At 32.1% G+C, this 25,020-nt stretch overlaps 4 protein-coding genes across 6 annotated transcripts; 2 read left to right on the top strand and 2 right to left on the bottom strand.

The window, feature by feature from the left end:
* Sps1 (inactive selenide, water dikinase) lies at window positions 1-4,783 on the bottom strand. 2 transcript variants are annotated; one of them, XM_029308791.1, is made up of 7 exons: window positions 4,736-4,783; window positions 4,133-4,609; window positions 3,240-3,344; window positions 2,875-3,136; window positions 2,599-2,789; window positions 1,670-1,914; window positions 1-1,184 (listed from the first exon to the last, which is right to left on the bottom strand). In XM_029308791.1, exons 2-7 carry the CDS (start codon window positions 4,416-4,418, stop codon window positions 1,032-1,034), a joined length of 1,242 nt encoding a protein of 413 aa, XP_029164624.1. In that variant the 5' UTR covers window positions 4,419-4,609; window positions 4,736-4,783; the 3' UTR covers window positions 1-1,031. The 2 variants fall into 2 exon arrangements, with proteins under 2 accessions (XP_029164624.1, XP_029164623.1); XM_029308790.1 differs by lacking the exon at window positions 4,736-4,783 and having other exon boundaries at window positions 4,133-4,729.
* Window positions 4,784-7,236: 2,453 nt separating this feature from the next.
* Window positions 7,237-21,484, top strand: Cerk (Ceramide kinase). 2 transcript variants are annotated; one of them, XM_085480441.1, is made up of 8 exons: window positions 7,237-7,646; window positions 13,922-14,164; window positions 15,873-16,066; window positions 16,426-16,801; window positions 17,086-17,238; window positions 17,351-17,550; window positions 17,961-18,124; window positions 18,483-21,484. In XM_085480441.1, the coding sequence occupies exons 1-8, from the start codon at window positions 7,502-7,504 to the stop codon at window positions 18,565-18,567; spliced, it is 1,560 nt and encodes a 519-aa protein (XP_085336567.1). In that variant the 5' UTR covers window positions 7,237-7,501; the 3' UTR covers window positions 18,568-21,484. The 2 variants fall into 2 exon arrangements, with proteins under 2 accessions (XP_085336567.1, XP_029164659.2); XM_029308826.2 differs by having other exon boundaries at window positions 7,238-7,646; window positions 17,354-17,550.
* ECSIT (evolutionarily conserved signaling intermediate in Toll pathway, mitochondrial) lies at window positions 20,623-23,511 on the bottom strand. The gene is made up of 2 exons (XM_029308828.2): window positions 22,454-23,511; window positions 20,623-22,278 (listed from the first exon to the last, which is right to left on the bottom strand). Exons 1-2 carry the CDS (start codon window positions 23,349-23,351, stop codon window positions 22,007-22,009), a joined length of 1,170 nt encoding a protein of 389 aa, XP_029164661.1. The 5' UTR covers window positions 23,352-23,511; the 3' UTR covers window positions 20,623-22,006.
* A 58-nt stretch (window positions 23,512-23,569) lies between these two features.
* galla-2 (MIP18 family protein galla-2) lies at window positions 23,570-24,955 on the top strand. Its single transcript, XM_029308829.2, has 3 exons — window positions 23,570-23,810; window positions 24,202-24,281; window positions 24,401-24,955. Exons 1-3 carry the CDS (start codon window positions 23,690-23,692, stop codon window positions 24,668-24,670), a joined length of 471 nt encoding a protein of 156 aa, XP_029164662.1. The 5' UTR covers window positions 23,570-23,689; the 3' UTR covers window positions 24,671-24,955.
* The last annotated feature ends 65 nt before the right edge of the window (window positions 24,956-25,020 follow it).

The following is a 25,020-nucleotide window of genomic DNA, read 5'->3' on the forward strand; positions in this document are numbered from 1 at the left end:
TTTTATTGACAAAGTAGTTTTTTTATTTAAAAAGTATTGAAAAAGTAATACAACATTAGGACCTGTGCTTAACATTTTTTTTTGAGAATTATTCAAAGCGTATGTATATGAGAGACAATTAGAAGGCCTTTATTCTTTTGGACTCCATATTTGTGTTTGTATTCCATTCAAATATTGAATCACCAATTGGATATTGTAAGTCTGTCACTGTGTATACACTACTTATGCGACAGTATTTTGTTTTAATCACCGTATTTGTTAGAATTAATTTACAATTGTTCAGAGTTTGCTCCGATAATGTATACTACTCAAATTTATAAGTTTTGTCAGTTTTTGTAACTTGTAAAATATACTTTATAGATTGCTATTAATCATCAGCGATAGTCTCGATATCTTTTTCAAACATCATAACACCGCGAGCGCAACTTCAGCATATTCATTGTTGTATTTATTCGGGTGCAATTTTTGAAGCTTCTTAATCTAAGAACTTAAAATGCATTACTTTAATTTAATCTTACAAATATTAAACATATTTTCGGTTTTTACATATTTTGAACAAAATCTTTAAACTTGCAATTGGTTTTAAATAGAGTAAAAAATATACGGAAAGAAAACAAAAAAAAAGAGAAAAAAAATAGTATACCTTTTTGTATAATACGAATAAAAAGTCTACTTTGAAAAAAATATTGACATGGTATCGCAATGTTGCTATTAATCGATTATTAAATCACAAAAAGTTATTCCACATAAGCCATGCAATGAATTAATCGTTAAACAATTTATGTAATGTAATAGATTAGTTTTTACTTTTCGTGATTTGATAATCAGAACGTTAATAGTGATTAAAAAATGTAATTTCTTTTTATCAGTGTAGATACTAAAATAATTCTTTTCATACATAAGGTACATATATATAAAAGCGCTCGTTGAATGCGTGCTACTTTCCAAGTATATAAACATAGGTGTAATCGAGGAGGCATATAAATGTCTCTCTGGGCTTTTTTATTACTATTAGTATATCATTACTTTTTTTACCAAAGCTCGCCGTCCTTCTCTTTAGCAGGAACTTCGATCACTCGCGGCTTATCGATTATTCTAGCCGTGCGAAGTCCCTTTTCCACAATGCCAATAATCCACGCCTGATAGCCTTCCTGCTTCTCGATATCTTTACAATATGCTGCAGCCTATAAAATTGCATTGTTTACACATATCGTTAATGTTCAATGTACCTTAAACTTATTCGTCAATTGACAAAATTAAATTTATATATACAATTTTCTTAAAATTGGATTTATCTAAATAAATGTACCATATAAGTGAATAATAGAAAAAACCGAGAGGCGAGAAAAAGACAGAGACAGACCAACATCTACATTAGTTGTGATGAATAATCATAAAACTACCATTTCTTTACCACCTTTTTTACACCATCGTCTGCAGATATTTTTATCAATAAACTGATTTACTGTATCACACCGTAGAAAAGCTATTCTTTGGCCTTATGATTTAGGCATATAAGTTAAAGTCCATAATGTAGGCACATAAGCGAAAAAAATATTAAACGCGAATGTGAACGCTCTTATCTTACTAAACTACTAGAATTCTATCTTAATAACAATAAGCTACTCGAGAAATAGCTTTGATAATTAATTAGAAATGATTTACAAACCTGCTCTCGAGGAAGGCAGATAAGCAAACCGCCACTTGTCTCAGCTGAATGGCCCTGCAACAGCTGGAACATATTGCCGCATGCCTTTGCCACTGCTGCCATTTTGGAGATAACAGGCAGATTATGGATAACAAAGGAAACTTCATTCTTTTGATGTTTAGCTAGATTCTGAGCATGTCCTAAAAGGCCAAAGCCAGTAACGTCTGTGGCTCCATGCGCATTATATTTGTGCATCAATCTAGCAGCTAAAAAAATCGATAAAATATACACATTTAATTTCAATTAATATAAAAGAAGGATTTTATTGGTTAATTTTATTCAAGCATTTTTCGATAATTATTAAAGAAAATTATCAATTGAAAATCTTTTCCTTAATAAAAATGATGCAAAAAAATTTTCACCTTTCATGAAATAAACTTCAGCTAATGAAATAAATAATCAATATAACAACTTTGCAATTGTAGGAGGAATACATAAACTAAATAATAATTAACATTTATTTAGTCATAAAACAACCTCCGTTTCTTTACCTGCCATTCTTTAGAGTATCTCTCGAGTATAAGATACTCTACTGTATTGGAGCAGGAAAGATAATATATAATTTGTAGGTTTATAAAAAGAGCAAGGTAAGAGGGGGGAGAAGCAAATTATCAAGAATTTCTTTTAAAATAAAATCAATTTTCAATAAATTTTATACAAAAGTAAATTTAAATGGAATTTTAATTTAAAGCTTACAAAACGTTAAAAATTATAAAATAGTGATAATCGATAAATTTCTCTCAATATCTTCCAATTATTCTTTCAGAAAAATCGAAGGCAACGTTAAGTCAGTAATATATACTATATATATGAATTTTTGGGATATTCTGTATATAAAATAAAACTTTTACATTAATGCACATTACATAATATATATATTATGCATATACCTGTCCTATTCAACCTGGCCATACTATCCATTGCACGTTGATAACCTTTCCTCACATCCTCCTCACTAACCACAAGCTTGATTCTATTCCAACGGTCAGGCTGATCAAGCCATTGATGTGCATTGACGGCGACTTGCGTACCGAGAGGCTTTGTTAAGACCAGAACATCTCCCACAACAGCATTATCTGGTCTAAATAAAAGAATAAACTTATTTGAAATCAAATCTAGTAATACTGGTTAATCATAATTAATTAATTAAAGAATTAACTACATACACGATATATTCATTTGGTTGGCAAACAGTAGTAGCAACACCACCTATAGTACACCAAGGATTAACAACCGTCTGACCACCAGTCACTGTAGTACCTGCTTCTAAAGCAGAATCCTTGAATCCTCTCATAATCAATGGCACAACAACGTCACGCTCTTTCTCCGTCATTTTTGTGCTAACTCCCAATAGCATCAGCATGTTGTCGCAGTCCGTGACACCCATCGCATATAAATCACTGAGGACATTTGCGCAAGCGATTTTACCTGAAAAATATCTCATGATAATAAAGAAAAAATATACTCAGCATATCAGAATTTGTTGGTTTAACGATACTTTATCTCTTTGGCTTGTTGTCTTCTTTCTTACCCATCATATAAGGATCGTCGACTAGCGGATAAAAGAAATCTGTGGTTTGCACCAGACTTAGCCCGCCATGTCGTACTGGTGTTACAGAGGAATCCATGCCAATGCCTGAAATAATATTATAAGCGTTCGTTAAATTATCGTTTTGCATCAAACAATTGAAAAACATATAATTTAAATATTAAGTAAAAAATTATATCTTTGTTATAAATTAAAAAAAAATCCAATTATTATTATATAAACAATATATTTTATCATTATTTATTGTTTCTTTAACAAATATATATATATAATTGTAATTAAAATAATTAAACATGTTTATTATATATACACATATAATAAGACTACAATAAGAAAAAATATAGTGTGCATGTGTTTAAAAAATTTATTGCAAAATGTTTTATATAGAAACACTATATATATAAAAATTCATAAAAATTTTGCATTTAAAATTTAAAAGAATAAATAATATTCCAATATATTAATACAAAAGTCTTATTTATTGTTACAAAAATTTTACCTATGTCTCGATTTTGCAAAAATAAATTTATCGAGATTGAAAATATTGCCATTTCCGGAATCGTGGAAAAATTAGGCGGGAGGATAAAACTGCCATATTACAGCAGGACTGCATCTTGCGTGTTGGACCCCGGATAAAATTAAATTTGAAGAAAACAAGAGATAAAAAAAGTTGTATAAATAATTTTTCGTAGGATAATAAAGAAATATAATGAAAACATAATTAACTCATTGTCCTTTCAACAATGTTAAAATCTGAAAAAGGGATTGTATTGAAAAAATAATTGTTGCGAAAGAGAGAAAGAAAACAAAATATAGAAGTATAGACGATGAAAGATGTCGGGTCACAAGCGCGCCGCAACAGGGGGCTCACTCACCGATACGGGGAATCGCCATGTGCATAAAGTGGGCATGCTCATGATCCTGTGCGGACGCGTCATCGGCCTGTAGTCCCTCAAGGAGCTTCCCAAGAATCTCCTGAGGGACTTTACACCCTCATCCTTTTAGATCGGCGAAACGCGTCAGACGGAAGGATGCATCGAGATCATGCGCCACCGGATCGAACGGTCTACGCAGCGCCAAGGCATTCGGATTCCCCTCGAGCTCGAGCTGCGCCACAGCCAGGGCGTCCTGTGCCCCCGGGGTGCCCTGCAGTTCCGCCATCTTGCCTAAGCGATTCGCCAGAGAGATCAGATCGGCGGAAAGAATCCAGTCGTTTTTACGCCTTTGCCGTTTCCGTCAGTCGCACCGAGTTTTGCCAATGCCAGATCCACAATAATGCCGGACGAGAGAATGCGCGTTTTCTCGCTTCCCGTGCGCCGCTCCTTATCGTTCCGGGTGTTCTCACGCTTATTCTGGAACAACACGGACCTGCGATCGAATTATAATAACAAGACCGCCAAAGGACAGCCACTGAGATCTCCCGCGCGCGAACTCGCAGCAAATGGGAATTATACTGTTCAGCACCGGCGTCGACTTACCGGGACCGTGCGCGTCGACAAAATGGACGCGCCAACGCGGACAACGCGGTAGCGAGGGCGCGAGCGAGGCCCCATTGTGCCACCGCCACGGTGCCGACCGCGCTCTCTGATTGGCTACTTTCGAACGCGCGCACGCGTACGAGCCTTTGCCCGCGTCGTGTCTCGTGTCGTTTCGCAGGAGCGTAGTGCGTGTGTCGTGCTGTACATCTACGCTATACTCTATACGTATTTCACTTTTTTGCAAGTAAGTGTTTTTTTACGACATGCTCTCTGCACGAATAAATGTCGTTACATGATTACCCTAACTTTAAAGAGGATGAATAAAACACTTATTGAATCGATCTAATTCTTATCGTTAATTTAGAGTTTTAAAGAAAAGTAAATGTCCTATTTTTTAAAATGAATTTTACTTGTCTTTGCGATGCGCGCAATATATCATTTTTTAAAGAGTCGTTTCACTGATTTAATCGAAGCATTGAAATAATCGTATAATATAGAGAATATACACATTCGCCCTACAAATTTCAGATTTTCTTGCAAATGCTGTTTATATATTTGTATCGATGTAGGAATGGCAAGCCTTTTTTGCCGCTTGTCATCGCGGATGTTCATATTTAATCCGCATATTTGTTCATATTTAATCCTAACTCACGTGAATCACTTTTATTTCGCACAAAACATCATTATGTTTGTATATATATAATCAATGTGTGTAATAATGTGTGTACAAACATGCATGTATATATATGCCGAATATATAAAACTACAATAAAATAAAAATTATTGTAAAGATAATCATATTAATACTTGTCATATATGTCAAGTGCTGCTAGACACGCAAAATACGGCCAAATAATCGTCTTGTCGCTGACTGATCTCGTCTCCCTTTCACAAAAAGTTTCCCGCGCAAATCGTAGAAACAGTCCGCTCCTTACAAGTTCCTATATAAAATGATCTTGTTTCGAATTTTTGCATGGAATGTTTTTGTAATGTCTTGATATAATTAGCCTTTTGATAAATATTATAAATAAGAATCTTTTTAATTTTTTAAAATTAACATATTTTGAGCATGGAAATCTTTTGGAAAAAATTATTACATTAATATATTTAATGGAAAAAATATTATAGATTTATTTATATATATGTATATAGATATATGCGTCAATATATATTGTGTATAGTGTCGTTGATGCGTGCGACATGTAGTTTCGTCAAATAATAAATAATTATTCGCGGCACGCTTCAATTTAAATAAGATTACCGAGAATTAAAAAAGTTATTATAAAAATAGAGACAAGTAAGTTAATATAAAATCAGAAAGATCAGAGCTGTTTGATAAAGAATAATTAATGACTATATCAATAATATACGTATCATAAAAGTTTGTGAATCATATATTAATATATTTGCATATTATGTTTAAATCAACTGCACTGTAAAAAATGCGCCAAACTATATATACTATCAAGTGGAATTTTAAAATATGGATAACTTTTTTTACAATATAAATATCTTTTTTTTAATATAATAAATAAGTATAGAGGTTACATAAAATGTTGTTATATATTTAAAGGAATAGAAAAAAAATGTGATTATATGATTTTGATTACTACTTTATAATATATATGTATATATATTGATTATCTTATAAATATATATATATGTGTGTGTGTGTGTGTGTGTGTGTGTGTGTGTGTGTGTGTGTTATCAGGTTGAGATTTTGACTCTTGGTTTTACCACTGATGAGGTACTATGTTACCTCGTCGGTGGTTTTACTTATATATTGTTATAGTTTTACTATTGACGAGACACCTATATAGATTTATTAACATCAATAAAATAATATCATTTTAGAATTTTGACTATTGGTAGTATTTATAGTAACATCGATAAAGTAGTTATTTCGATTTTCGACTGTTGATAACATTTGATAATTTCAATATAAAATATATATATATATAGATTTGAAGGAATAAAACAGCGTGCATGTTTGCTATTTTAAAAACAACTAAATGAAAAGTAAATTATGACTATACATAAAGTTTTACAGATTTTTAATGAAAAATAGTGATTAGATAACTAGCGATTAAAAATTATTCGTCATCAATGATATAAGTATACTATTAAAAATGATGACTGGCATCGATGAGATATTATATTTTAAATTAAAAATGATTATTTCGCAAAAAAAAACTTGCTCGCTTCTAACACTCGAAAATGTCATATGACGTTAGTAAGAAGGAGACCGATTAGCATTAAAAAATCTCACAAAATGAAGAAATATATTTGCCAAGGGCACGCGTACCGAGCACGCGTACGTTCGCACTCGTCTTCTCATCTTGTCTCGTTTCGTCTCATCTCGTCCCGCCTCGTCTCGTCTCACCTTGTTTCGTCTCGTCTCGTTTCTACTCGTCTTGTCTCGCGTCGCGTCATCATATAGTGGTCGTATGTCGTATGGTCGTAGGCAGCTAAAGAGCGGGGAGCGGGGTGGTTTAATCCACAGTCCTCACTAGTCCTCAGTTCAGTCTCGCTCGCGCGTCCGATCGGAATGGATCGAACGCGTAGCGAATAGCAATTGTATGTGATCGATCGGCGCGAGACAGCCGCGAAAGAGCCCACATATTTTGGCCGATATTCGCGACGATAATTTCGCTAGCACATCGTAGCGAATGAATTAGCGTCATCATCGTGATGACGTCTCGGTGGAATCGTCATTCTTAGTGAAACATTGTCATCATTCCTTCCTGTCGATGAAGTGGCCTCAACATGATGCAGGATATTCCCGGTGCGTCTGCTGACGACCGTACCTCAAAATCGGTGCTACTCAACACCTTCGTTGTAAAAAAGAAACGATGTCGCGTGTACCTACATCGCGGTACACTCATCTGGGAAACCGAACGGCCGCCTTACAGTAAGCGAGATTTGTGCTCCTCTTGATGCGCAGGAAAATTTTTACCGAGAAGTTTTATTGAAAATTTATAGACGAAGGATATTCGTGTTGATTGCCTTTCAGGAGTGAGGTATTGCGAAGGTAATCGCGCGAAAGGAATTGGATCAAGGTTGTATTTTAATTAATATGGATTCAATTTTATATATTTCCCAATAGCAAAATTTCTCTCGGAGCAAATTTTTCTCAAAGATGAATAGATTAATTGAATTGTTAGCGTACATTTCTTTGTAGCAACAATATTGAATATTAAATATGAAGGCTATATATTTTTTAACATGGAGTTGATTTTAATTCTTGATGTAATTAAAGAATCCATTTGTTACAAATTAAGTTTGTTCAAGAATAAATGTCCCAGTTAATAAACTTATTATTCTATTAATTAAGAGTATATATATTCCTTTTGTTTTTAATGTTTTTAAACATTGATTTAATTTCAAAATTAATTAACTCGTATAAGAATTGGAATTAACACCAATAAATACATTATTTTTAGAACATTAGATTTTTACTTTATTTAAAAATTAATTAGTTTGTATTGTAGTTTTATCATAGAATCAACATTAAATATATTATTCATCAAAATGATTTGCATATGTACAATAATATTCTTTTATAGGAAATGGAATATTTAATTTAAGAATTAGTTAGTTTACTTTAGAATCGGAATTAATGATGACGTAACACATGATTATACTATTGTATATGCAGATAGGTAAAAAATGATAGAAGAGAGAGAGAGAGAGAGAGAGAGAGAAAGAGGGAGATAAATAATTTTTTTCAACAATATGCGCGTTCTCTTTTTTGCCTTGACAAACTTTTAAAATGATCGATTCGAGTCTTATACTTTAAAGATAAATGGACATCAAATTAGATTATTATTTAATTAAAAGCAATGTGCGTATTTTTTTTTGCAGAAAAGAAACAAATATTTAATTCCAGGGTTATAATTGATTCTTTTTAAAATTATAGTGAGTTTTTGACGTAACAGGTGCTGGTGCAAGTTGATAATTTGATAAGCGCTATAATTGTAATAGGTGTTTGTATAAAATTGGTATACAAAAGTTTTTGGATAGATATTTTTAAAATTTTGCTTTGGAGACCAAGTTTGCACATAAGATGAGATCGCGCGCGAAATAAAATCTCACACACTACTTGTCAAAATCAAATCAAGCAGAATAGATTAGATAAACATGAAAATACAGATTAATAATTAAAGTTAATAATTGTTTCAAATGTGAGTTTTGCGTATGGATGCATCTCTCTCTCTCTCTCTCTCTCTCTCTCTCTCTCTCTTTCGGCCAATTGCTCTTAAGACTAATGAGCGCTTATTATTAATACAATTCAAGCAATTCTCGCAAGGTGGATCGGTATGCGACGATGGTTAAATGTGTGATGCACGGTAAAAGCTGTATGTCGATTGTATTTGACCTTGACCTGCCATTGGTACAGCATCTTTTGCGGTATAGTGCTACTTATTATGCTATTTGTTGCGCCAGCAGCGTATATACATATAAGTATATCATCATGCTCTTTTTCTTTTTTTTGTTAACTATCGCGTAATTAATACATTTGGATATTAAATACTCTAAAAGGGCTCAAACGCAGTAAAAAAGCTCAAAATGATTCAAAAAAGCAATTACGAAGAAAAAAATATTAACTAAAAGATTGTTGAAGGATTAAAAAGAATTTTCTTCTTTAAATCATTTGTCAAAATTGTACTTATCTGATTGCTTATCTGATCCCCAATCCCACTTCTGAATATGCCAAGAATGAAGAATTATCAATCGAAATTTTAAGTGCTGCATTAATTTATTCCATTTTTCCAAGAACTTGATTGAATTAATTATATACATTTGAGAAACTTATATATACTATATACTTATTTTAAATACAAATTTTGTATCTTCAAATTTTTATAGAAACGCTGGTCAGCGTTTATTGCGCGCGTATGCACATATTACATTCGCACAAAATTCTTCTTTAATTATGCATAAAAACGAAATAATATGTAATTAAATGATGTTTTCTTATAATCAAAATCTTTACTTATGTGTGATGTCTCGCTTGTAGATTTACTTTATAATTCATAGCTACGAAACATGAGGTAAGATTGGCTATGTTCAGCAGAGGAAAAGCAGCTTTGAAACTATTGTAAAATTCGTGAATCTGAATAGTGTACACTCTTAATCTTAGCTGAATCTAAGAGCATGCACCAATTAGATTCACGAATTTTATAATAGTTGTAAAGCTGTTTCTTTTTGCTGAACGCAGCCAATGATTTAATGAATATATTAACAAGTTTTTGGCGATCGACTCACGTAGACAAGAACACATGTCGATACTCATTCTCGTCCTTGAATACGATTTGCATATTGTTCCATTTCCTTATGCGAACGCGTACTCGTGCTCGTTCGCGCGCTATGAATATTAATGTAGCGATAATCTCTCTTTTTCCTGGCATGGGTGGATGGTATTACGATATATTTTATTTTATGCAAATTTTTACAATTTTATTCTTTAGCTCTTTTTCCTTCGTTTCCTCGTCTCTCCTCGGTCTCACCAAGCAATAAAGTCCTTGTGATTCGTTGGCACATAGCATTAAACAACAACCGTCTACAACTCTGCAACGCTAAGAAGCGTTTCGTGCAGACACGCGAAGAAATACACAAGCAACTCCTCACAAAGAATAAATATCCGACATTTTAACATTTCTTTACTTTTTGCATTAGCAAAGTAATTAAACAAAAAATATAAAATAAACAATAAAAGCTAGTTAATTTATATCATGCACACATATATGTGTATAATGCACATACATAAAGCGTATACGCGCGCGAAATGACGTCGTATCATTATTCCAGGTTGATTATTCTATTAACATTTCTCATGGTCTTTGTCTCGAACATAAAGGTTTATAAGACAATGTCGTGCTTGCGTATTATGAGAGTCGAAAGATTCGTGGGAGATAAACCATCGATGAAAATAGTATCGCTAATTTCGCGTCACCGATAACGCGACTCGACACTTTAATAACACCCGTCTTGGAATGTCGTCGCGCGCGCAAAGTGCATGTGGTTGCAGCTGCAGTCTTTCACTTCTCGTCGTTTAGCAATCGTATAATATTGATATTTCTTGCAATGGTATATATTACTCTGGTTAGGAGAAACCTGCCTGCGAGCGAGAAAGCATAGCTTTCTTTAGCATAGCCATATATGGGATATCACCGCATCTATTTGCGACCTATACGGCGTACATTTTATTTTTTTGAAAACTTTCGCAAAAATGTTCATTTTTCCAATTACTATTCTCGTTCTGATTGAGTAGTTTTTATAGTAAAAATTGCTGTTGTAAAAAATTACTACATGTACATACACACAACACACATAGGTACACCCGCGTACGCGTATAGCTTCAACTTACGTAAAGAAACGCACTAACAAAGTGTGTCGATCGGTAAATTGTTTCAATTATGCAAAAAAAAAATTACTCGGACAGAGTCATGTAACTAATTTGTACCTGCCACCTTAAAATTCATATCTTTTTTTTCTACGTCATCTTTGTGCTATTGTCGAGGAGAGCTGCTTGTGCATATGTCTGCACGAAACGCTTCTTAACGTTTCGAGGTATAAACATTAATGTAAACACATAAATGTACACGCAAATGAGACGCGATTTCAGCACGAAACGCATGGTTATGCAAGTTCTGTCTATATTTCTTGTGCACAGGAAGCGCGAGAATTTCTCGTTTTCACGATTGTTTTCTCTTTCTCCTGGTCTGTCTCGTTTGTTTGCTTTTTATTTCTGATAAAAACTGAATCGTGGCGATTGAGTTTTTGTAAACAGCTTGTGCAGAATGGGCGTTTTAACTCGGTGAAAATTACAACAATCAATTGTTACCGAATTGCTCACGTTAAACGTGGTACCTATTATCTTTCATAATTTTCCATCAATCCACGTTAATATCACATGTTATATTAATTATTATAAATTCAGCAATTAATTATTATTATTATTAAAACGTTAACTATTATATATCGTGCCAGTTTTACAAAACAATTAACTTATTATTATTATTATTAAAGAGATTTATCAAGAATTATGCTCGGCATTGATTCTTAGTATGAGGAAGTATGAGGAGACAATAAATGCTGTCTCATATAAGGTCGATCGCGATACACGATGCATACGTCAACGAATCGATCTTCAACAACAACTGCTCGTTAGGCATGTGATAGGCATAGCAATCGCGTGTTCGATATTGTTTTCAAAGTTACGACTCGTACGAATCTCTGTAATAAAACGGCGAGAAATCAAATTACCAACTAAAAATATATTTCGCACGTGTACTGCGTGATGCATGTATACGTATACACATTTTCGCATGTGCGTCGCTCCAAATCTTCGCTCTGATATGATTATCTTATAAAAATTTTTACTGTTTATATATCATATTATATTTAGAGTTTAGAATTTTTCTAGAAATATATTTTTTAAATTAAATTAATTATAATAAAAAACAAAATTACTTACAATTAGCATCTTACGTATACATGTACACATACATATACATACAATTAGATAATATTATTTGTAAAATGTCTGTGATAATATATGCAAAAACATGAAAAAGTATAAGATATAATATACAAAGCATAAAAATTTGTGTCTATATATTCGTTTCCTAAATTTTTTTTCTGTATTTTTATCCTTCTTATTATAAAAAAAGTTTTGTGCGAAATTTTTTATATTAATAATATAATGTTTAATCAGTTGATAATGTTTAATCAGTTTCATAAGTGGATACCATATCTCTTTGATTTGCCCGCTTCTTAAAAAATGATGTTTAATAATTCCGAATAATATATAATGCTATAATGATGCTTAGTTAATGCAACGCTATTAAAGTTTCTCTACTTGCGCCGAGAAAAATTGTCCTAAATTGTGACTGATAAATCATTGCACGTAACGCTTACCTATATTCGTCGAGAGAAACATTACCTTGGCAAATGATAAGCATGAGATAAAAGCTGATTTCTAACAATACCGCGCAATTTATCGACAACAAGGAGAGCTATAAAGAGTAAGATAAGAAAATATATCCTGCAATATTGTTTTTACATGTTAAAAAATGTAAGAAAAATGCGTCAAACGGAAATAAATTTGTTTATCATCTATTTTCTCTCAAAGCTCAAATAACAACCTTACTCTTTTTTTGTCAACTACGAATGATAATAAAATTTCCATTTGTGTTTTGGAAAATTTATGTTAATGTCGATTAAGTTTTGCAAAATATTAAAAAATTAAATGATCCAATTTGTAGACATAAAATGAGAATTTTATATACGAGCAATTTGTAGTTTTACTTATTTGGATTCTTACGAAAAAAACAATAAACCTGCTGACTCGAGAGATTCCTCCTTCAAAAATGTAACTTGATTTGCTTTGTTCTTGCATCTTGACAATGAGATGCAAGCGCATACACCTGCACTCTATACGTAACTAGAAATATTGCGCAACATAATACCCACATATATACGTACGTACACATATACATACATACATAGATAACATATATATACACGCACATATATCGAAAGTCCGGTCTCTTTCATTTTCTCTCCATTCACTTACAAAGCGCATATTGCACGCTTTACTTAGAGTTAGTCTTCTTAATATAGTAGAAATATATAATATAATATTGTATATTGCGCACATACAGTAAAATATGATAATGTATAATAATAATAATAAAAGTGTATAAAATCTCTCTCTTATAATTAGTTCAAGCATTTTTCCAATAGTAAATCATAATTATTAATATGTAAAAATTAATGCAAAAATTATAAAGTGTTATTGACAAGTCAAATACATAATTATCAAATATTGAATTGAATCAATTGTTTTATCGGACCTTAACGAGATACTTATCTGACAATTGACTATAAGTGTGTGCTGGATATACATATTCGTTAAACGTATATAACGTTTTTTAAAAATATATTTTGCATATTTTAAAGATCATTTACCTAATTAATTTATATACCTAAATAATTTTAATGTCACGATTAAGGAAAAATAGAATACCAAAATATACACATACCCATATATTACACATATATCTTTTCAATCTAGCAGACACAGTAGACAAAACGATAGTTTTAAGACGAGCCTTCTTTTTATTTATAAAATTTCTATGATAATAATATTGTTTTTCTTTTTTCGCTTCTTTTCTCCAGCCAGATGGACGCTGCCTTTGACGGACGTTTTGGCGGTGCGCTACGGCGATGACTGGATACCTGGTTTGAGAGTTAAAGAGAAACAACCGACCTCATCGACCACGGTTTGTCCGACAAATTTCATTCTGCATTACGCGGCTCGCGGATCCAAGAACAAATGGCGACACCACAGCGTGACCATGAGCCACACGGATCCCAGACAAATCGCTTCGTGGGTGAAAACCATTCGAAATCACCTTTTAGGTGAGCTAATTGTGCAATTATTTCTTTACAATTGTCGCTTTGAATTTTGTAATATATATATATATGTATATGTGTGTGTAAGTATGTATATGTATGTATGTATGTAGAGTGTAGAGAACAAAGTGTGACGGCGAAAAAAAGGAAGAGCTAAGGGGATAATTTTCAATATTTATTTTTATCATCAAAATAATTTAGTCGTCATTCAAAACTACCGCTCAATAGTATTATTTTTAGGAAAAGAAAAGGTCGACTTTAATCGTTGAAAAAAATATGTAACATTTAGAAATACTTTGCTTACGATGGCAAAGCAAATGCAAGGCTGCAACTTTATTATTTTAGTGATATCTCGAAGCTGACTTGTTCGACATGCGTAAACGATAAAAAACTTTATTACGTGGCTGTAAGTAAATAACTGGAAATTTTCTCATCCATTTATTTATTTGCTCAAAAAAGTGTAAAAGCAAAAAACACGATTGAATGAGGAAAACAATCAATCAAAAACTAAGAAATCAACGTAATGCATAAATTAATATTAATTTGTTTCTTGTTTATATAAGAGAAAATATTAAAAATATAAATCTTAAAAAATATAGATTTGAGATTTACAAAATTTATTTAAAAAATTAAGTCACAAAAGCAAAATATATTATTTTGAATTGAATATTATTTCTAAATTACGAAATTTGAGATTTTTTATCATCTTTTTTTCAGTGGTAGAATGTTAAAGATTATAGAAAAAATATTTTTATGTAAAAAAGCTGTTTTTTATAGTCATTGTGTTTTTATGGACTATTTTTTAATCGCAGTAATGTTTAACTGTCGGAAACATAATCTAGCAAAGTCTAGCTAACCAATTAATCAGTTCATGTGCAAATAAATAAATATGCATCTAATTTTCCATATGTAATTTCCAATTAAAATTGCTGTTATATATTATCTTTCGCTATTTATCAATTTCTATTCGCTCTTTAATTTTGTTATTTTTCAAAATTTTAATAGTTTGATTTATTACTTCGCTTAATAAGAGCATGGTGAAATAAATTACGCGAGATGCAATTTCTTGTCTCGCTCTTAGTAAACAATACTACACTATAATTTCTAAAATTGACGAGGGAGAGGGTGAGGGGGTCTTGTTTTAATAAATGCCAAGAAAACAGGATGGGTGCGCTCTACTAAACTACCCTTGTCGACCTTTATCGCGAACCAACAGTTACAGTATTGATCTGAAGTTTTGCCGTGCTCGCTTACAATGTCATTTTCGTAAAAAAAGCCATTCAATTATCGACATTACGTTTGCATAGAAGGAATCGATCGACACAGTTTGCATGATTAAAAGTCTGTTTTTTCCTTCGAATCTATTCGACCCATTTCCTTTTGTTAAAGAGATAAAATCGATTCAAATATATGTGTGTATATGTGCATATACGTAAATGGAAGTGCATGCCCGCATGTTTTTGTGTAGAAAAGAAACAAATTTTTTGATCAATTAATTAAACAATAATTCATCCGCCCTAATACCTACTTGAAATTTCACATCTTGTAAAAAGTCCTTATTAAAAAACTTATTAAAAAAATTTTTTTTAATTCGATTTATCGAAATTTAAAGATTATTATCAAAAGTTCTGTGACAATTTTAATATTTAAATATGAAAACTCCTAGAGTTTAAAGAATTAAAAATCGAATTTTATTTATAGCCGATTGTTTCAGGTCTTACGTATCGTCCGCGAAAGGTGATGCTGTTCATCAATCCTATAGGTGGTAAAAAGAAAGGCGTTAAAATCTGGGAAAAAGATGTGCAGCCACTGATGACCATCGCTGGTATAGAGACAAAAATGATGATCACCGAACGGGCTGGCCACATTCGTGACATTTTGCTGACGGCCGATTTGAGTGACTTACACGTGAGTCATGTTCTTTCAAGGCCAATGTTTTATTATTTTCGCAAAAATCACAAATCTAAGTGCAAGTAAAAAAATGTATATTTGTATATATTATATAAAACCAGACTAATGTATACAAGTTATATATATGTATAAGTAAATTTATACTTAATTTATATACTTAATTGTATAAATGCATATAACTATTTATTATTTATATTACTATAATTACAAAATCTAAAAAATTGCGTAAATTTAAAAATTTTAATTTTAATAAAATCGATAAATATAAATAAATACTGCATAAATGCAAAATTGCTTCATCTTGAATCGATCCAAGCTATTTTCAAATTCTCAATCAGTTTTGCGATGCGTTTTAGGCAGTAGTGTGTATCGGCGGTGACGGCACATTCGCCGAGGTATTCAATGGGTTGATTTTGAGAGCAATCAAGGATCAACAGATCGATCCCAACGATCCCGACGTGAGACTGCCCAACCCTGTTTTGCCCGTTGGCGTTATACCCAGCGGTAGCACGGATACGGTGGCCTACAGTCTGCACGGTACTACCGATGTGCAGACCGCTGCTATACACATCATTTTTGGTGATTCAATCGGTCTAGACATCTCATCGGTCCACAGCAATCGCACCTTGCTCAGATTATACGCCAGCGTGCTCAGTTACGGTTATCTAGGCGATGTAATTCGTGATAGTGAAAAATTTCGCTGGATGGGACCCCACAGATATGATTGGTCCGGTAAAGTTGACAAATTTCCATTATTTCATTTGTAGCATTTAGAGAAAAATTTTTATACAAATCTCAAATTTGAATTATAAAGTAATATATTTGTCTAATCCACATCAATTATTTAATTAATGAATTAATTCATCTATATCAATTTAATAAATATGAGAAAAAGTAGATAATCTAATATGTGCGTGTGCAATATGTGCTGTTTTTATATGTATTAATTAATAATAACATATTACACACTCTGAGAACATAAAATATATAATATTAAATTAATTACATTTTTTCAGGATTTAAAAAGTTAATAGCAAATAAGGGTTACAAGGGCGAGATCGAGCTATTATCTGATCCGTGTCATCCTGCCAGTAGCACTAGATGTATGAAAAACTGTTCACGCTGTTTGCAACACATGCATAATAGCATTCCCGACGAGGAAATCGCCAGTACGTGTTAAAAAATTAATAAATGTAAAATTTGAATATTGTATAATAGATTTAATAATTAAAAAATTGGATAAATTTATATATATATATAATATGCTTTTCTTTTCGCGAGAAGGATGGGTGACAGTCAGTGGAAAATATTTCATGGTCAGTGGCGCAAACGTGTCTTGCGCCTGTTCGAGAAGTCCTATGGGCTTTAGTCCTCACTGTCACATAGGTGATGGCTGCGTAGATGTGATTCTAATTCGACACACATCTCTGATAAACAATATCAGATTACTACTCAGACTGTCCAGCAAACGAAAGACTCTGGTATGCGCGGATCACTTATTCGACCAATTAATCGCTAATTCTTTTACTTGGCTCTCTAACTGACTGTGGTCGCTAAATCGATTAAAACTTATAGGCAACCAATCAAAATTGCCCAATATTTAAATAGACAGTTAAATAATATATAACAAAAATTAAATAATTATATATATATATATATATCAAAAACTACACTATAATATATGAAATTATTTTTAATTTGCAATTGTAATGTAATATAATACATTTGAACACACAGTGTGTAATTATAATTATAAAATACTTCAGAATTTAGAATATATATCAGGATTACACTATTTAAAATGTCAAATCCAAATTATTTACGTTACAATGTAATATACTCTATTTTTTTAAACATATGTATAAAGCCTACAAATTAATCTTTATTGCAGTACGAGCTACCGTTTGTCGAAGTCTATCGAGCGAGAGAATTCACATTCCGCGCTCTGCCGACACCGCAATTCGAAAACGAGGTGAACCAAGTCCGTTCAAACTCTCGACTCAGCGTATGGAACTGCGACGGTGAGGTGCTCGACAACACTAATGTGAAAATCAGGCAAGTAAACAACACGCGATAGCATCCCAATTATTAGTACGCACGTATTATGTAATCGATATTTTGATCCTTCACAATCAGTGCATGTGTGTACAATCGCATTATTAACTTGTCTAAAGATTTTTGGCTAAAATATTTGTATTAGTTAATTAAAAGCTATATTTAACGATACTAGTGGTAATCGAGCTAATACGAGTAAACGAGTATGTATCTTATTAAAGTTCTGAAGGCGTTAATAAAATAATAGCATCTTGAAGATTCCCTCTGCGCGATAGTATTTTGATTTGAAGCGCTTAACTATCTAAGAGCCAAATTAAACTTTACACTAAATTGCTAAATGTATCTATATTACGTACAGAGTACACTGCCAACTGCTGAAGGTTTATACGAGACAAGCTCAAGAATCAACTCGAGAATCGGCCTGCTTCAGTTGTTCCATGTGAATAAGCTAAACCGGGTCGTCGAACGGGGTCCGGACTTTAAGGTCGCGATCCCGTTGCACGATATTCTTGAAAGCGTTAAAGTTCCTTTGTCTTGCCCTGTCGTCCATCCTCGCGAGATTATCTTACAGTATAATATATATGTATTAGATTGATCAAAAAAGTTTGTTCGTTGCTTTTCTATACATTATTTTTACTAGAAAAATGAAACATAAAAAGAAAGAGAGAAAGAAAAGCAGACTTTTTGATCATGCTAATATTTCCTAGCATATACATAACACAAAATAATTTGTGTTGCGTAACATTTTACATTTTTTCACATTATTTTAAAAAAACAATCTTAGATAAGACGTTACTTTTAGCTCTATTATTGATACAGCAATACTTTGATTCACATCTATATATAATTTCGTATACAGAAATTATTTAACTTTTATTTCATGATTTGTGGCCACTTTTCGCACGTCTTTCAAGAGTATTGAACATTCCATCTGCTAGAGCGCTATGTAAATTTTAGTGACACTGATGAATCAATTTTACATATACGTCGGATAAAATACTGTCTAAGATACGAAATTTGGAAAAAGCGGTGTATCACGACGTTTGCTTTATTTGACTTGTGCGACATTTGTAAATAGAAGCAGATTTAAATTGAAATTAGTTGCGTTTTGCGTTCACATTTGTCGATTACATTCCGTGCTAATTGCGCACACATTTATCTGATAAGAGACAAATCAAGGATACCGAAGGATGAGAAGATATTGTATTCAACGCTTTTTTAAGCGCTTGCATACACAATTACAATCATTTTTTGATGCTATTTTATTGGTAGCATGCGTATAAAAAGAAATATTGCATCTTCGCAATCTATATAGTTTTTATATAGTTCTGCATTTAATATATTCTCTCTCTGTTCCTATATATATTACAACAAGCAACAAAAACTTCTCGGAATAAAAAAATCTATTGTAAAAATAATTTTTCTGAAAATCGAAAAATTGCAATCAAAAATTTGTTATTGAGTTACAGAGCGGGACATTAATTAAAAATTCATTCTGAGATTGCACATTTATCATGATTTCGCGATGCAAAAAATTACGATAGCATAATCAGGCCGATTGTACTTTTACATTTTGTACTTAAAACGTTTTGTATTATCAATGCTGCATAGCAAATTCAAAGTGTAATATAGAGAAATTACTTAAATTTATTACACACGTATTATACATGATACTGTAAGTTTATTCTGGCGATAAATTCGCGATCCAATAGTAAATGCAATATCGTAATGAATCGAACTAATAATTGATGCGTTACCGTGTGTATAGGTGTGATTTAAGCGTAACGCAAACGTTCTCATAACTCACTAAGCTTTTTCTTATATTTTTGATAATTTTTCGTGTGTAAAGACAATCAAGATGCAAAGATGGTGCTTGAATGATACAGGGAGATTTTAAGCGTTATTATGAACTTGTTTTACAATCGGTTTTTAATTATTTTTAATAAAGTTTTTAATCATTAAAAAATTAATTATGTCGAACGATAGTCGTCTTTATTCGCGAAAGTATTTTTAGATATTTTTAAGGTATTTGTACATTATAATTATAATGAAAAGATGTAAAAAAAATGAAGCATAATGAGACGTTAATAATTTACGAATTGAACCGCGAATATATGTATGTATGTGCAAATGTATATACTTTGCATGACTGAAAAAATGCAAATCAGAGCTAAAATCCAAATAGGTAGAAAAAAAAATACAAAAAAAATGTATTTTTGATCCAGCTCTTTTCCCCGTTTGCTCTCTACCGAAATATGTATATTTGCCTAAACGGCTTTGCGCGTTTTATTTGACATTTATGGCATTTAAGATTCTGACAAACACCTCTTGTACGTTGCGTAGCGCGATACATTCGCAATTGATATTCGCAGAAAATATTCACAAATGCGCGTGATGTTGTACCGCATGTCTCCTATCTTTAGTATTTTATGCAGGTGCTACTTTGCGTTGTGAAAAATTGTAGACATACCTGTAGACCAATATTTTTCGCTGCAAGCGTCAAATATAATTGATACGATAATAGCGAAGCAGCACAAACAGTACTATAAGCACAGTCACGTTCTATTCATATAGTTTTAAGTATAAAAAATTCAATGGTGCTATAACATTCGTGATTGCGCTCGTCTTCGCTCGTAGAAACGTCATGCAACTAGGAAATGACACACATGATCTATTTTATGCAAGATTAGAATTTGAGACAAATTCTTTTTTAAGATTCTTTGACGTAAAAATTACATCGCAAGTTTATGCGCAGGTATTATTTAGTCCTTTAAATAATAACATATCATAGGTTTAAACACAACTGTATATAAGTCCGCAAGAGAGTTGCTCTCTATTGCGTATTTTGTCTTGCAACGTATTATTAGCGCGATTAAATATATATTTTCTTTTTTTAGGGAGGGGGGGACGGCTTAAACTTAACGTATTGTCAAAATAGTGTCGTCAAAGCAATCCTTCATGGACGATGCCACTTTGATCACTACTGAAATTTATTACTAAGATATTTTGCAGACATGATACCAGAAACAAATATGTAAATATATGTACAGATATGTGTATACATACATATTAAATGTATGTACAGATATATGTATCTATATATATGTATATATATATATAAATATATATACATACCTTTTAATCGCAATGTATTTCTAGAAAATGAACGACAGTACAGCGAATCAATGTGATGACCTAATTGACCAGCGATCATATACATGTACATATATCATACACCCACACCCACACATACACACACACACACGCGCGCGCAAACATATAAATTTTACTTTTTATCGTTGAAAAAGTGCACCAAAGGTAATGCCCGGTTGCACAGAATAAATTATATCTTTCTATGTATATCATGTATTTTATATTATATATATCCCAGTTCCCCTAATATAATCTATTGGTGTCAATTAACAATTAAATTTTTTTATATGACAAATATTTTTTTAAGCCATGTAAAGATATTGAAAGAATTTAAATTATTCGACAAGTTTATTGATATTTAAATTATTATCAACTATATATTTTCTTTATGTACAAACTAGAGCTATCTACATATGTGTCAGTTCATTATATTATAGTGAATCGGTCACTCACACTATACTACACTAGTACACAATTAAAGCTGTTATACATCAAGTTATTTAAATATAAAAACAATAAACATTTTTTAAATGTCCAATAATGATATTCTTATTTAATACAATAATGATTCTTTATATGTTAAATAACAATATCATTAATTTCGTTAAGTGTTCGTATTAATGTCCTTCGATGTATAATACATTAATGCAGTGTAGTGTGGATGACCGAATTCTATTAATTAGCATCACTATGCAATTTTTAATAGTCTAGCTATTCATACCTTTGACATTAATCTTTTGAATGCATCATTTCATTCTTGTCATTTGCAGTCTCAATGTACATATGTTCCTTGGAAAACGACGCTATTTTAAACATTATCGGGGTTACAGTCAAGATAGGATTTTGTTTCTGCAGACATCGTATCCAGGACAACAAAGAATCTTTTGTAGATGTACCTGTAGCACACATTGCAAAGTATGTGCCATCATCTTGCTCATGAACTGTAGGAGCAAGGATTATTTCTTTTTTATCCCAAAAGGGAATTCTAATATCCGACACATCTGTAAAAAAGAAAAAATGTACAATATTTGTCTATTAAAAAGTCATGCTTATGGTTAGATACTTGAATACTTGTATACATTTAATTGTAATACAAAATCTCTATATAAAATTATACGTGTAAATTGTGGTCTATTGTTAATCGATGGACAGTTTAATTAGGAATTTATTCCTCACCATCGATATCTTCATATTTTTTCTTCATTCTGATTTCTCCTCTCAGTACAAAATAATCTATACACTGATCCGCAACCCAAACTGTATATGGTCCTTCGACAAAAATTGGATTGTTAGGAGATTGCATTTGCAATAGTCTCTCTTGCAAGCTGCTCATGGCAGATATAATCCATGTGTCCTCGATGGAGTCTTCTATGTCCTTGGTCTTAAACTCTGTGATCTTAGTCTGCACATCTACGCTAGAAATCTTACTCATTGCCAATCTTGCAAGTACTCGTGGATCCTTGGGTACTGGTCTGGGGCAAGGCCAAGGATTTAAGTTGGCAAACTTGGGCATCCAGTACATCATTCTCCAAAACTTCTTTAGCGGATCACCGTGTTTTCCAAAAATATTTAGTAGCATGTCCTGCATTTCCACGTCTGGTATCACGCAATTTTTCTCCATTTTGCACAGCAATTCGACGGCTACGTGCTGCTGTTTAGGATAATGCATAACCATTGTTTGGAAAAAGTTGGTGGGAATAAATTTACCCTTGGGAAGCACATCCAACAGAATTTTATACACGGCTAAATCTCGATTCACTCCAAAATCATCCATATATTTGAGAGCGACTTGAATAAACTGTACGTGACCGCGTCTAAGATCGTTGTTGTTTTTATATTGTCGGATTATGTCTAGATAAGCCTCCTTCTCCTTGCTCTCGGCATTCGCAAAGGCCTGAACGACAAGAGCTGATGGCTTTTCATTCTTTTTGTCATTTTTATATCGAAATCCGCTGGTATGAATGACTTTACTCGTCCGGCTCAACGCAGGATCTGCAATCTTATTTAGAAGCGATTGTTTCAACAATATGGGGACACCCCGTATTAAAACGTCCCTCGTGATCCACGAGAGCATATTAATCGTATCCCTTCAAACTGTATGACACATTATTCTTGTTACGATTGATTTACTCGCCAAAGTAAATTGCGTTCGCGAGATTATTTTACAGCGAGCCACTTAACCTCTTTCAACCTTCTTTTCATACCGCGCGCCGCGGACCGTAGATTACATAGAATAGAGACATAGATCGGCCCCTACCGTAGGAGGCAGCGTTGAAAGATCTAAAGGACAGAGAGCCCCGGAATCATCTAGAGGCCGATCTATGTCTCCTATATTTATGGATCATGCTTCGTTACGGAATAATGAAACTTCTCTGATAAATTGCGAAGAATGTTCATTCAATAATAATTACAATGAATGAGAATTTGGAAAACATCAATCCAAAACTCTACAAAAAATTGAATGACAGAGAAATCACAGCCGAAGAGCAAGACGAAGATGTTGCGGATGCATTTGACGCAAGAGAGATTTTCGGTATATAATTTCAATCTTATCAATAATTTACTTTTGTTTATCTAAATTATGTGAGTGCAATAATTTATATAACTAATATACATCTAATCGCATTCTTATAATAAAATGCATAAGATGTTTTATCAGTTATTATATTGGATATTTTCTCATTATTAATCGGAAATAAAATATATAACTTTAGAATGTATTAACAATAAAAAGTATCTGTTTTATTAATCAAGTATATCAAGTATATTTGATATTTATCTACTGAATAAAAAGAATAATTATATTTGTTAATATCATATTTAACACGCGATACACAAACTTAATATATTATAAATTATATAACATTATATATGCATGTATTCTCTAAATGGAATAGAATCTAATATCGATTACTGATTTGTAGATATCATTAGAAACATTAATGATCCAGAACATCCTTTAACTCTGGAAGAATTGAATGTAGTAGAGCAGGATCTCATTGAGGTAATATACATATATATATATATATATATATATATATATATATATTTGTTTTTTTTAACAGTAATAATAGTGTGAATTGCATTACTACAATTGGAATTTCTAAACATTCAACTTTATAGGTTGACGATAAAGGAAACAGAGTGGACGTAAAGTTTACACCCACCATACCTCATTGCAGCATGGCCACTTTAATTGGATTGTCCATTCGTGTACAATTGCTGCGTGCTTTACCTGCTAGGTTTAAGGTCAGTGTGGAAATTTCTCCTGGTACACATGTCTCGGAGGAAGCAGTGAACAAACAACTCGCAGATAAGGAAAGAGTGGCTGCAGCTTTAGAAAATTCCATGTTACTTGATGTAATCAATCAGTGCTTAGCTCCAAAAAATTAACATGTATAAATTTTAAGATTTTTATCTTTACAACAACGTATACATAATTTTGTTTTACAAGCATACACACACACACACACACAATTTTAAATTTCTCTTCTATCATAAGTTTCTTTCTAAAAAAATTTGTACATAATTTTGTGTGTATTGTATGTAGTTAAATATTATGAGAGAGAGAGAGAGAGAGAAAATATATTAAAGATTAAACTAATAAATTTAATAATGTTAATATATATTAAAAAAAAAGAATAAAACGAAAGGAGAGCAGATTCTTACAGAAAGGTATTTATTGTATACCGACATATTCTCTGTCAACATTTATTAAATAAAGTCAAAATAATATAAATATA

This window comes from Nylanderia fulva, unplaced genomic scaffold (assembly GCF_048542155.1).
Source record: "Nylanderia fulva isolate GAGA-0341 unplaced genomic scaffold, ASM4854215v1 Scaffold15, whole genome shotgun sequence".
NCBI classification, from domain to species: domain Eukaryota; kingdom Metazoa; phylum Arthropoda; class Insecta; order Hymenoptera; family Formicidae; genus Nylanderia; species Nylanderia fulva.

Coding starts and splice junctions, on each gene's coding strand:
- Cerk (XM_085480441.1), top strand. CDS start 7,502: ATGATGCAGGATATTCCCGGTGCGTCTGCTGACGACCGTACCTCAAAA. Junction 7,647..13,921: donor AACCGAACGGCCGCCTTACA/GTAAGCGAGATT, acceptor TCTTTTCTCCAG/CCAGATGGACGCTGCCTTTG. Junction 17,239..17,350: donor TCCCGACGAGGAAATCGCCA/GTACGTGTTAAA, acceptor TCTTTTCGCGAG/AAGGATGGGTGACAGTCAGT.
- ECSIT (XM_029308828.2), bottom strand. CDS start 23,351: ATGCTCTCGTGGATCACGAGGGACGTTTTAATACGGGGTGTCCCCATA. Junction 22,279..22,453: donor AAAATATGAAGATATCGATG/GTGAGGAATAAA, acceptor TCTTTTTTACAG/ATGTGTCGGATATTAGAATT.
- galla-2 (XM_029308829.2), top strand. CDS start 23,690: ATGAATGAGAATTTGGAAAACATCAATCCAAAACTCTACAAAAAATTG. Junction 23,811..24,201: donor TGACGCAAGAGAGATTTTCG/GTATATAATTTC, acceptor ACTGATTTGTAG/ATATCATTAGAAACATTAAT. Junction 24,282..24,400: donor TAGAGCAGGATCTCATTGAG/GTAATATACATA, acceptor TCAACTTTATAG/GTTGACGATAAAGGAAACAG.